Source organism: Elaeis guineensis, chromosome 14 (assembly GCF_000442705.2).
Source record: "Elaeis guineensis isolate ETL-2024a chromosome 14, EG11, whole genome shotgun sequence".
Lineage (NCBI taxonomy): Eukaryota > Viridiplantae > Streptophyta > Magnoliopsida > Arecales > Arecaceae > Elaeis > Elaeis guineensis.
Genome location: NC_026006.2, coordinates 65505002 through 65518905, shown reverse-complemented (window position 1 = coordinate 65518905; position 13904 = coordinate 65505002). Strand labels below are relative to the sequence as shown.

Sequence of the window (13904 nt, the reverse complement as noted above, 5' to 3'; positions counted from 1 at the left end):
TTCTCATGTCGCTAAATCATGCAGTACACCTCATAGGACGTTACGCAATTCATTCTTGTATATACAAGGACTGAAAAGTATACAAGATGCATGGACTCTTCAACCAAGTGTTTTGAAGCGTGCAGCCCAAACCAAGTACGGTTAAGCCCAAGCCTGTTCTAACTTCTTTTACCAGCCCAACTCTCTTGTTTTTTTTTTTTTTTTTTTTGGTGCTGAAATGACAACACAGAGGATATCTCACAAGCACTGGCCAGACTTAGGGACCATCTCACGTGAACACGTTTGATTTGTCCGTTATCATTAGTATTGAAACACACAACCCTCAATATGAGAACACAGTTTCGCCACTTCAGGCCTGCTATTATAGTCTTATATAGAACTTAACATCGTTTATATAGTTGAACCAGTTCCTGCAGGCCACCTGCTGGGGTTAGTTCAGATACGCGGTTTGGATTATAACATATAATAATAGATGTGTAATTAGTAGCAAGAGAAATTCTTTGTACACCATCTTTGATGTAAAAAAAAATACCGCTTTACCTGATTGGACCACGTAGTCATCATTTTTCATTATATATTTAATGTCTGCAGTACATACTTTTAATCTCTATAATTTCATTTTTTTTTCATTTAAAATTTTAAATAATGAAAATATCTCTATTCTTTTGAAAAAATTATGACATCCTATGATCATATTATGATATTTTACGGTCAAATAACGATTTTCTATACAGAATGTCATAATTTTCTTCTATAAATCATAAAGTGGAAAAATATTTTCATCATTAAAAATTGATAAAATTTTTAAATGACAAAAATACCTCTTATTATGACATCCTACGAAAAACTTATGACATCCTATGTAGGAATTCATAATTTCACCAAAGGATGTCATAATATCGATATAAGATATCATAAATTTTTTAGAAATGAAGGGATATTTTCTTCATTCAAAATTTTAAATAAAAAAAAAATAAAACTACAAGTATTAAGTATATATTGAAAAGTGGTTAGATAAAAATATGCCTCGATGAAATTATAACTTCGAAGTCATAATTTGATCGTAGAATAGAATATCATAATTATTTTTTAAAAGAAGAAAAATATTTTTATTATTTAAAATTTTAAATAAAAAAATAAAATTATAAATATTAAATACATATTAAAAAGTGATGATTATGTGGACCAATCGAACAACTACATTGGATTTTCTACACCGGGGCGCTGTCTTTTAGTAGCAAATTCTAGGCCGGTCCTTACCATGGCCGACAGGCCCGAAATTTTTTTCCTCAGGCTTGCTTTCGTCCGAAAACTTTACAAAACTCGGGCCCTCCAGACGTTAGCCCAGGGCTTGACCCGATCTGAAATGTCGGCCCGAAATTTGTTTCCTCGGGCTTGCTTCCGTCCGAAAACTTTACAAAACTCGGGCCCTCCAGACGTTAGCCCAGGGCTTGACCCGATCTGAAACCCAATTGATGATTCGAATAATTTTGGGCCAAAACACTGGGCCGGTTGACCCGCGTTGGCCTGATTAATCTGGTATGTCGTGTACCCCTCCAGCCCACCGCGGCCGATTGATCTGGGGCGCACCACACACCGCCGTCACCTGCCTGGCCCCGCCGCTCCTTCTTCTTTTGCCGAGCCTGCTTCCCGTCGGCGGCCGGCCGGACGACGGCGGCGGCGATGACCAGGGCGAAGGCCTGGGAGGAGGACGTAGAGGTGCACTCAAATTCTCGGAAGGCCATGATAGCGACTTCCTTTGTCTCGCCGGCTGCCCCCCACTACTGGGTCTGTTCCCCTGCCAATCGATGGACGACCAGACGATGGCGGCAGCGCCGACCAGGGTGAAGGCCTGGGAGGAGGACATGGAGGTACGAAGCATTTTTATTTTGGAGGAGAATGGCTGAGAATTATATTTTATCCAATTACTAGCCGTTCCACAATACATGTCTATCTGATGATTGAACTCGACCTCACCCATTGGAGAGGACTTCTTTTTTTTGTTTGTTTTTTTTTGGTGTAGATTGGAGAGGATTTTTGACTCCCATCAACTTAAATAAGGCTCATGTCCATCAGGCATGAAGAATAATGATACTTTCTATTGCTTTACCAACTTTGAGATCCAATTCCAGTCCCATGCAAGTAAAAACGATGATGTCCAGCACCTGGGAGTATCATTATTCTTGATCCATTGAAGGATTCTTAATGAACACTTATCATTTCCAACAGGAAGCTCAAATTTGGGCAGATGCATAACCACTTTCAAATATGAAAGATGGTAGCATGCTACCCATTCTACCTCTACACCTCTCCTAAAAGGCCAGTTTTCTTGGCTTCAAGATATTTTATCTAGCAACTGCAATTTTTCCATCCCATGACAATGAGCAAAAGAATACCAAGTCCATCAGCCATCAACAGATTGGCATGGAACAAAGAGTGGTTGCCTAAACTGCACATTGAAAGAAACCCTGTGTATTTGATTTTGTTTATTAATCATGTATAAAGAGAGCTGTGCTTGGAAATCCATTCATGAAAGAGCAGTATGCTTTGGAAAAGTAAACATGTAGACATACAACAAACACAGGAATCCTGTACATTCTATTCTGTTTATTCAAAATTAATCCTGCAGATAAAAAAGCCCCTTCTATCGGTGGGCGTAGACCATGACATGGAACTGATTCTAACTTGCATGTGTTTGCATATTATGTACATAGATAAAAAAAGTTGCTTACTGATTTAGCTCTCTCAAATATATGTTTGGCCTCTTGTTTGGTGCTACAAGGGTGGCAACGCGGGAACCCAAACTTCTACAGCAATTAAACGATGAAACACGAGCAAAAACGTATTCAAATGGAAGCACATATTGCTGTGTTATGGGTGCAACCTCTCCATCTTGTCCTAAATACAGTGAGAGGGTTAGCCGGAATTGCCCTACCTGTTCTCACGTCACTGCTCGCTGATCGCATGCTCAGTCCTGTCCATTGCCTTTCTTGCTAGTTCGTAACCAGCAAAATTCATTGCACCAAGAGGTGCGATCCAGAAGAACCTGGGAACAGCTCCCTTGAAAAGACCAAGAAGTCCTTCTTGACGGAGAATGTTGACGGCCACCATCTGCATTGAAACCGGCAAGCCCTGAGGGGCAGTCATCATTCTTGTCTTCATAACATCGAAAGGGGTGGTGACAACAGCAGCAACACCACCGGATAATGCTCCCACCACGATGGTCTCCCAAGGCTCCAGATCCCGCCTAAGAAAGTTCTGGGCAGCCTTCAAGTACAAAACAGATAATTATTCATACAGACAATTTCTTCCAATAAAAAGAAAGAAATGAAAAAGTATTTACATGATGGGTCATATATGAAGCTGTATTCATGCAGTTTGCTGACTTCCAAAGCATTCACTATAAACATAACTTTCAGCATCACTTCTTGGTATGATGTTGAAGGTTGTAATGACATGTTATAATGAAACCAACAATCTTGCTGCATCACCATAGGATTTTATGCAAGGTGTGTCAAAGGCAAAGAAGACACCAGGAATTACACTTACATGTACCTCTCGTCATAGCTTAACCCACTATTGATATTCTTAGATGAAAGTTTTATGACATCTGTCAATGGCTGCTGATGTAGTGTTAAATTGATGAAGGGGGGGGGGGGTGGGAGAGAGAGAGAGAGAGAGGGGTAGGGAGGGAGATCTAAAGTATTTGAGTGAGGTAGGAACATGAGAGATGTGCTTTTGGGTGGGTGGTAACTGCACACCTTAGAAACTTGACTGATGAACTTTCTAAGGTGACAATAAGTGTTGTATGGATCAATCTGTTGAGCAGAAAAGGGGGTCGATGCTCATGAGTGGTAGAGTTGGTAAAAGAGGGAATAATAGCATCAGAAATGAATTAATCTAGAGGAGCATAAGAAATTCCCCATTGAAGATATAGTAGTTGAGAATCACATAAGTTAGCATGGACATCTGAAATAAATATCGAAAGAGGCATTGGGTGGGAAAAGCAACTCAGATTTTGTCCAAAGACGAACAAATGAGGGGGCCTAAGAAAAATCTGCAGATAGAGGTAATCTGGTTCTTAATATAAATGGATGAGTAATTATAAGGTCAAAGCCAGATACAACTTAAACTTGATGTATTTTCTGGTTGTTTGGTATCATCTATCTTTCCATTAAGGCCCAGTTCTCCGGAATTATCTATCTTTTCCATTAGTGTCCAGGAAGTCTAACAAGAACTGGATAACTGCTAATCTGATCATCAGTACACAAGCTGTCAAAAACAAGGTATGTGGGATATGATTAAAAGGCAACTGTCTTGAACCAAAATGCAGTTACAAAATGAGGACTTGCATACCCTTGTAGTATATCAAAGAATTGCATCCTACAGTTATCCAGACACGAAGCTACCTTTTTCCCTTCTGCATAGAGACTCATGCCAGCAACATAGAAGGGAACTTCTCGACAAAGTGTGGCACCAGTCCCACGAAAGAAACCTTGGATACCATCTTGGTGCAGAGTACCCACAATTGCCTCTCCCATGCTGTGAAAGATGCCTGCTTGTAGTCGTTGCTTTAGCACCTCGCATGGAATCCGTACTGCTGTTCCCAGGATTGTACTGCAGAAGGATGCCAAAGATTGAACCTAAAAACATGTAGGATCTCAGAATATTGCATCTGCATCACTCACTTCTTTTACAAATATTTTAGGATGCGTTTCCTACGACACAGCACTTTGAAAATTCATTTTCTAAACCAATACAAATAAATCACTGGAAATAGAAACACAGGGGAAATGCCTCAGAAAAGCACAGGCAGGTCTGCCAATAAGTAAAGAATGGTAGCATACGAGGGAATAGTGCATAAGAAACTGACAGGCTTTCACAGTCCCACTTTTTCTTTTTCATCACTGTTTCTAACTTCATGCTATGCTTGCTGCGTACTTTTACTATTTCACATACAGTTTGCCACCAGTTTCTCATGCACGACAATGTTAGGTTGATCCATTCTCTCATCTATCCTCATAATAAATTTTTTCGAGGCAACTACTTTCATTTTTACCAACACATATTACAACAAACCCCTATATGGCCTGGTATAAGTTAAATAGGAAGTGTAGAACATTCAACAAAAATATAAGAATGTGAATCTTGGATACAAAATTCATGATCTGGGTATATGTCCCTAGATGCAAGGACAGAACAAGCAGTAGATGTTGATCCAACTCAGTCCAAAAATTTCAAAGAAGGTTCACAGTAAAGAAGACTCATTATATTTTGATAAAAATTTCCAAAACAAAAACTAAGGTAGATGGTTTAATAGAGGACAGTTGAAAGTTGAGGATCATGGTGTATAATCCAACATAATTATTAGGGTAATGAGTTAGGAATATAGAAACAAAATCTTCTACCTGAATCTCCGGAAGTGTAGGGGAAACATTTGTCAATAGAAGCTTGCTTGCTTCAAATATACCAGTCCGCAATCCATGGCTGTTAATAAAGAAAAAAAGTTACACAGTGGACTTCCAAAAGTTACACAGAGTACTGGCAGCCTCCAACAAATGAGAGTTAAGAGGGAAAAAACCTTGAAAATTGTCCAAGAATTGCTGGGATGGAACCCCTGTATAAACCTTGAAGCCCAATTTGTGGAAGTTTTGACACTACTTCTGGGAATGACAATGTTGATGCTTGCACACGTGTCTAACAGAGCCACAACCATTAAAGCGGACCCAGTTAGAACATGAGATCATATATACCAAAAAAGTAAGAAATGGATCTGGAGAATGGTCATAAGACCATTGATATTCAGAATGAAACTAGTCTGGCTAGAGCAAAACGCAGCAATTACTGCTACAACCTTGTGGTGAAAATGCCTATCAAATGTGTCAATCATTTGTTCTAACATCACACTGCTAAACAAAAAAGAAGAAATAAATTACAACTGTTATGAGATAAAGTATCTCAACAATTATTTGATAAATCCAAAGACATTTTACTACAGTAACATATATTGGAGGGTCACGCTGCTACATATCATGCCTGAATCCAAAGATTTGGTGCATTGTTCGAAGAGATAATTTTGATGAAAAGCATTGACTATGTACATGGAGAACTGAAATCGGTGTTGGGTGATGCATGCCATATCTGAAACACGAAAACATAAAAATTTATAAATGTCTAATTCTGAGCAGGGTTTACAAAAAATTGACTAGAATTTTTCCAAGAGGCCTTTCCACCTAACATTACTCCCATGTATGAATAGTACCTACTGATCCAAAAACAAATGTGTATGCTTCAAAAGTTAAAAATCCATTATGGTAATGAAATGGCTAAAACAACGACAAACATCAATTCAACCTTCCTACAGATTATCCCAAATTAGGAAGAAAACAAGATGAACCTTAACAGAAGAGATGATGCTCCAGCCCACTAAAATATCATATCATGGGATGAATGACTATGCTGTGTGCAACTCAGATTAAAATCCAGTTTAAAACTGCATGATAATTGACTTGGTCAATCAGTCCATTCTGTAACATCTTTTTTAATCATTTTTCCATTCTAAGAGGTGGCTAGCATTCACAGAATCAAACAAGAGGTATATGTAAGACCATGAGTTAATTCACATACATGAAGCAAGAAAGCAAAAGGGAAAGGGCAAGAGGGAGGGGGTGGAGGGAGGAAGAGAGAGGGAGAGTTGCCTTCATTGTATCGAGAGGATGCATCACAGAAGTAGAAAGTGCACATGCAAGGCCTCCTGCCAATGCAGATTTGAGAACACCTCCTGCAGCTATTTCCACAGGTGGAGAAACAGAAACAACTGTGGCTGCTTCAAACCAGATATTCCTGTAGTAATTTGATGGAGAACATCATACTCAAAGGGCATACCAATTATAAAACCTGACCTTTAAAAGATGATTCTCAGCAGATAAATGTGTGAAAAAAAGCTTAAAGTCTTGACTTGCATCAACATTTTCTTGATGACTATCATGGTACATTTCCAGTAATAACTAATGATCATAATAGAGATAGGACAACTCTCTTGGTAGAAATTTTAGGTTCCAATAAGCCTAATCTTATTAATTAGAATGCAATCGATATCTTTACAGAAATACTCAACAACAAATTTGTCAGTCTGATTCATCGTGCATCCATCAGAAATTAACAAGCTTCAATGTTTAAACAGAAGCAATTATGAACTGAAGGAAAATATTTTCTGTACCACAAAAAAGGGTAGTGAACAAACAATCTTCTACATAATTTATGTCAGCTATGCATTATTATTTTTCGATATGGTATCAAGTGGGGAGAGAAAAGATTTGTGACTAAATTATCAACTGTTGAAGTTGCAAGAACATGGTCTTGCAGGAGAAACAAAAGTTAGAATCCTGCTAAGGCTTGTTAGATCACATATGGAGTGTGGAAGTTGAGGATTTGACATATTTATTAAAATATGAACATTTACCAAGCCAAGAAAGATTAAGCCAGTCAACATGGAGAAGTTGTTGGATGGATGTCTGGCCAGGACATCATCTCCCAAGATCTTTTCAGTACCACGCGATACAGCAGGAAGAAAGAAGAAACAAAACAAAAGGAAAACAATCAAAATACGTGGATCAACCACAAAAGGGTTCGCCTCCACGGGGCATGCAAACTTCACTATGAAAAAGAAATTTTACAAGAGGAGACCTCACCCTCAACCTTTGTACACCCAATTCTCTCTCACCTGAAGTTCCCCTCACAAAAGCTCTCTCTCTCTTGAAGACCCCCCTGAACCCCTAAAGTGCCTGACGACCGCTGTCCAGGAGCCCTGCTCCTCTCACAGCAACGCTTCCGCCTCTCTCTTTCTTCTCGGGTTCGTACGGCGCGAGAAAACCAACCACACCCTTTACTGTTCCACGCACAGGCTTTTAAAGGGTTAAAACTAGGTTTAAACTTGATTAGAGAGGGATTAGGAGTCCTAAATAAAGCCAAAAAATCTCCTGGACCGTTGGATCAAGACCGCAATCTCTCTGGACCGTCCGATCGCGCTCCGGTCCACGGAATAGTGCCGTGGACCGCGAGAAACGCGTGGGAAACGCCCACGCGGTCTGCAAGCCCAGCCGTGGACCGGGGCAAAGGGGCCAGCAGGCCGCCTGGGCCTGGGCCGGCCCGCGCACGCGGGCCCGCGTGGGGGTGGGCCGCGCGCTCGCCTGGGCCGCGCGACCAGCTGGGCCGCCCGCCCGCGTGGGTCACACGTCCCGTGCGGGCCTGGGTCGCGCGTCCCGCACGCCGCCGCCTGCGGCCGCCGGCGGTCCTCCGCCGCCTCGAATATCGTGCCGACTTCAAAAGCTCGTATCTCCTCCATCCGAGTTCCGTTTCAAGTGATCTTGATCTCGTTGGACTCCATTTTTCGCCGCGAACCTCGCTGTGGGCTCAATGTGGGCTGAATCTCGAGGCATCAAATCCTAACAGAAGTTCTTCGAAGAAGCAACTCATGGGATGGCGGTAAAGTCTCAGCCATTTATTTCTTGTAATAAAACTTACTTCAATTTAGCAGGATTTTGTTATTTTTCACAAATCCATCTTCTCAAGCTAATTGTTTCATTATAGGAAAGTTACAAACTTTGATTTGACCCTCTAGTGTCTGAGGCCATGCTTAATTATGAAATCTGCTTCAGCAATTTACATCATTACCTGTACAATAGAAACTAGGACTGCCATTTCTCACCTTTGTAGACAACTTAGTCAAATTATCTTCAGAACCTTGGTTCAAAATTCAAATTAGCTAAAGTTATTCTTCACTCACAAAAAATTTTCTACTCATTTCTTTACAGAAAACATAGAAGATTAGATTTCTCTTTCCCGGTAGTGTGAAGTCCTGCTTAAAGCTGATGAGGAAATCAGTGGGTTTCATCAGGACCCATAGGATGGTGATGAGGACTATGTCATTCATAATCTTTCTTGAAAACTTACTCATGCACAACAAATTTGAAGTCCAATTACCAGAATCTATTTCTGTTTGCAAGACATTTTTTTCGAAGTTTCTTTTCTGTCAGACCAACATTTTTTCTAGACCCTGAACCCTAACCAATTCAACCAAAAAAAAACAAAAGATTTATTATTGTTTAACATTCAGATAAAAGATTTATATTGAAAACAAAAGATTTTGAGTGAAACCTAAAAATTAGGCCGATCAGAAATGCGAAAACATGCATAGGGAGCTATATATATACACACATACACATATATGGAAACTTATGTTGGCATACCGAGGATCATCTTCAAGGCACTCCGAAGGAAGAAGCAGCATGAAATTCCGAAAATGGCTATAAGAAATAGATCCTCTAGCATCTGCATTCAGATTACGCATCATGGCAATAGCATTATCTTCATTTGCAGGAAGGCCAGCATTTCTCAGTGATGCCAAGATTTGGTGTTTTTGAAGTGTTCCAGACTTGCTCAAACGCAGAGTAGTGTAAGCTCGAAGAATAGTTGGCTCCTTCTGCTCCATCAAGGATAAAAATTGTTTCCACCCAATTGATTTTGAAAATAAATGTTTTCTAGTGCGACACAAAAATTCTCGAGCATACTTCCTTGGGAGTCTTCTCTTCTTCATAGCAATTTCAAGGTCTTCAAGTGTTACCTGGCCATCTCCATCTCTATCCAGCTCCTCAAAAAATCGCCTTCCTGTAGCAATTTTTAAAAAATTAATCATATGCAATCATGCAAGTGCCACAAAATTTAGAAGGCATGCGATTTCGAAACCACCTTAATGAGGTAACTTGCAAAACTGAATATGAGGCAATGAGCACACTAACTGTTTGTGAATTAAACTCTGTAAATTGTTTATGTCAACAATATCCAAGAAATTTCAGAAATCTGGGTCACATGGAGGCAGTCATTATAGATTGATGAAGTTACAGAGCATCAAGTAAACAAGAAGTTGCATTATATGTAATCAATAATATCAGTTGAGATGGGAGACCAACTTTTCTTCTGGATAATTTCATTGCATTAGCTGACTTTGGAAGATGGGTTGTCCGATACTCTGTTATAATTTGATCAATTTTTAGCACTTTTACCCTTCCAAGCTTTCTTGTATCAAGTATACAAGCCGCAGTTTATCTTAGTAATATCAGCTGGCATAAGAAACCAAGGTTTTCTTCTGGATAACTTCATTACATTAGCTGATTTCAGAAGATGGAGTATCCAATACTCTTTTTCAGCTTGATCAATATTTTGAACTTGTTATCCTTCTAAGATATCCTTCATAATGGATTTTCGCATGCAATGCAGTTCTCATCGATGACCTTATGAAACAGTCTAGGTCCCAAATATTGAAAACCACTTCACAAAAGAGAAGGCCTTAGGTCAGCTAATTTGATTGCAAGGGCAAGCACCACAATTTTTTTTTTTTTTTTTTTAAATGCCATTCCTTCAAAAATCTCATTAGCAGCTTGATAACCCTTTAATAAATCTGCCTTGCTTGATCTCAGTTATATAATTCCCAGATGCTCTATCAAATTCTTCCTCTGAGAAATGGTACCAAAATTAAATACATTTTCCTCTCTGAATTCCATTCCATTGGCTTAAGCCAGAAAAAATATCTGTTAATGTGAATATACAGTCTTATTTTGACTAAAGCTATTGTTTAACAATGCTATGGTTAATCACAAGTTGGTCGAAACAGTATGAAAGATAACTAATACCTTCGGCTTCTGTATAACGGAAGAAATCCTGAACAGAAAATAGTTTCTCCTTATCAGGATGCTCTTTCGAGGATCGTCTTAACTGCGGGATTAACTCAACCAGCTCTGTCCAGGAAACAGCTGAAAGTGTGGACCGCAACCGCTCGACATTTGACAACGACATGTTTAAGAACCCACTTGTGATCTTCTGTGGTGAAATACCAACTGGTCCTTTCCTACTGCCATTGGAGGCTTCGAACTCGCACTCACCCTTGGCAGAAGCTACACCCACCAAAGCACCTCCTCCTACCCTGGCAATCCCTATATTTGCAAGAAAAAGATCGACATCTGCTTTCTTCTCTTCAAAACACCTAATGAACTCCAGATGATCAAATCTAGAAGGTTCACCACAATCGGAAACCAGCGGTTCACGACAGCTGTTTGTATTGCTTTTCTTGCACCTCTGGCCGAACATCTGAAGGTTTTGTGCGAGATGATCACTCACATAGCCGAGAAGCAGTTCTATCGACAAGAAATCCTCTTTCTTTGAAGCCAAAACGATCTCGCACTTATCTCCATTTTGCTGCGATCCTTTCAATTCAAGAACCAAAGAGGGGGATTCATGGGGCATGCCTACTACCTCCTGGCCGTAGTGCTCTGCGGAACACTTGTTAGAGGACTTAAAGGGGACCGCAATGGCCTGGACGAAGCCATGGACCAACAAGGACCAGGCTTCCCCAAGTTGCAAGTAATTCGCGCATTGCCCATCCATCGCCTTCTTCTTCTCGCCATCGAGGGCTCCCGGAAAGGATTTTATCGGATTCGTGATTGAAGAGGACCATGGTATCCTTGTCTCATCGGCCACCCGGGCCCGTTTCTTGTCGCCGGAATTGAACTCGAGATTCTTGGACGCACGCCGGAGGCCGGATTCCAGCGAGCCGAGAGCATCCCTGACGGAATTCAGCAAGGGGTAGGGGCCGCAGACCATCACTTATAGGGCGCTCATCGTTCTATCGGCCCGATTGCAAGAGACCAGAGAGGCCGCCATGTTTCCACTCCACACAGCTCTGGGGCACCGAAAGGAAAAAAAGAGAGATGACAAGAGAATGGAGGCGGGCTTTTGGGCGGTGCGTTTTATTCCGCTTTCCTTTCTGAGACTGACAAAAAAAAAAATTGTGTTGGATAACGCAGAGGATGAGCTGACGCGGGCGTCGAGTAGGACGGGGACCGCACACTCGGAAAAATAATATAAAATACCTTGGGAATTAGGATGTAAACGACTCGAAAGTAAAAAAGCGTAAAACTAAAAGACATGGGACTGCGAACCCGCGGCCACACCCGCTGCTTGACGAGAAATTACTGCCTTGACAGGCGTTTGTTGTCAAATCGGACAGCGCCTTGGAATGGAATGCCCGGAACGTGGGTCCGGTTGGCGCGGTTGGACCAGGGAGCCCGACACGGTGGGACGCGGATGCGACGTGTCCACCCATTCTCGGAATCGAATCTGGTGGTGGCAGCGTTAACGTCGCCAGCACGGATGGGCACCGTGGCGTAGGGTGAGGTGCACCTCTACGGAGCCGCTTGAGGATGGACGGTCATTAAGCAATTTATATACGGACAGAAACTGTATGCTTGTTATTTGATGGCTACCCTTCCTTCGATGTCATCATCCATAAGTATATTATAGTCTAAGATGTCAAATGCACACCATAAAATATTCTATTTGATTTAGCAATCGAATTCACATGTGTTGGTGCAAAAATCTACTTACACCAGAAAAATTGAAATCGAAGGAGTCGCGGTCACTGTCGGGACCTGCAAAGAAAGTCTAAACCGGAGGTGGAGTTGCTCCGACAAGACCCTCCGACGCTCAAGTCAGTTCTCTGCCTCAACAAGAATGGAGTGCTCGAACGAAGAATTTAGCAGAGTTTTGAGGTAAAAATGAGAGCTTATGGAATAACGTATCTGAGATTCCCCTTTTATAGACGGAGAGGACAACAAATTGATAGCGACGCCTGTAACCGTCTGGTAGTGGGCCGCCCAGAGCCAGGAGAAATTTATTGCGGAGGGTAGTAGAGTGGGATCATGGCTATCGCCGTGGCTCGCCACGTAGAATCAGTTACGGGGAGTGGAGCGGCGTCCGCTGTCGTGACTCGTCAGGGAGTGGTGGAATCGCACAGGATCCGCCGCAGGGAGTGGAGCAGAATTGTGGCCGTTAATACGGCCTGCCAGGGAGTAATGGAGCTGCGTAGGGTCCGCCGCAGGGAGTGAAGCAGAATCGTGGCTGTTAATACGGTCTGCCAGGGAGTAATAGAGCTGCGTAGGGTCCGCCGCAGGGAGTGGAGCAGTGTTGTCCGTTACTGTGGCCTGCCAGGGGGTCCAGACTTGTCGGCCGAAGTTCGGTTGGAGTAGGTAGCGAGGTTCGGTATCCGTAGGAGTTTGGGCGAGGTCTTCCCGCAGTCGGACTAGAAGATGGAGTCTGGCTTCCGTAGGAGTCCGGACGAAGTCTACTTGCAGTTGAGGTCGTGGGCGGAGTCCGGCTCCCGTAGGAGTCCGGACGAAGTCTGTCTGCAGCCGTTGGAGTCGAGGACGGAGCCCGACTCCCGTAGGAATCCGGGCGGAGTCTTCCTGCAATTAAAATCAACAGCGAAGTCCGGCTCCCGTAGGAGTCCGGACAATGCTTACCAGTAGATGAAGTTGAGGATGGAGCTCGGCTCCCGTAGGAGTCCGGGCGAAGTCTTCCTTGCTATCGAAATCGCGGACGGAGCCCGGCTCCCGTAGGAGTCCGGGCGGAGTCTTCCTTGCTGCCGAAATCGCGGACGGAGCCCGGCTCCCGTAGAAGTCCGGACGAAGTCTTCCTTGCTGTAGAACTCACGGACGGAGTCCGGCTCCCGTAGGATCCGGTGGAGTCTTCCTTGCTGCCGAAATCGCGGACGGAGCCCGGCTCCCGTAGGAGTCCGGGCGAAGTCTTCCTTGCTGTAGAACTCGCGGACGGAGCCCGGCTCCCGTAGGAGTCCAGACGAAGTCTTCCTTGCTGCAGAAATCGCGGACGGAGCCCGGCTCCCGTAGGAGTCCGGGCGAAGTCTTCCTTGCTGCCGAAATCGCGGACAGCGCCCGGCTCCCGTAGGAGTCCGGGCGGAGTCTTCCTTGCTGTAGAACTCGCGGACGGAGCCCGGCTCCCGTAGGAGTCCGGGCGGAGTCTTCCTTGCTGTAGAACTCGCGGACGGAGTCCGGCTC

At 42.8% G+C, this 13904-nt stretch overlaps 1 protein-coding gene across 2 annotated transcripts; it reads right to left on the bottom strand.

Annotated features, from left to right (window-relative positions):
• Window positions 1-2570: 2570 nt before the first annotated feature.
• Window positions 2571-11794, bottom strand: LOC105036337 (uncharacterized). Of its 2 annotated transcripts, none has more exons than XM_073248349.1 (7): window positions 10689-11790; window positions 9249-9666; window positions 6695-6843; window positions 5582-5693; window positions 5409-5487; window positions 4410-4643; window positions 2571-3267 (listed from the first exon to the last, which is right to left on the bottom strand). In XM_073248349.1, the coding sequence occupies exons 1-7, from the start codon at window positions 11653-11655 to the stop codon at window positions 2947-2949; spliced, it is 2280 nt and encodes a 759-aa protein (XP_073104450.1). In that variant the 5' UTR covers window positions 11656-11790; the 3' UTR covers window positions 2571-2946. The 2 variants fall into 2 exon arrangements, with proteins under 2 accessions (XP_073104450.1, XP_073104451.1); XM_073248350.1 differs by having other exon boundaries at window positions 3038-3267; window positions 4410-4617; window positions 10689-11794.
• Between the last annotated feature and the right edge of the window lie 2110 nt (window positions 11795-13904).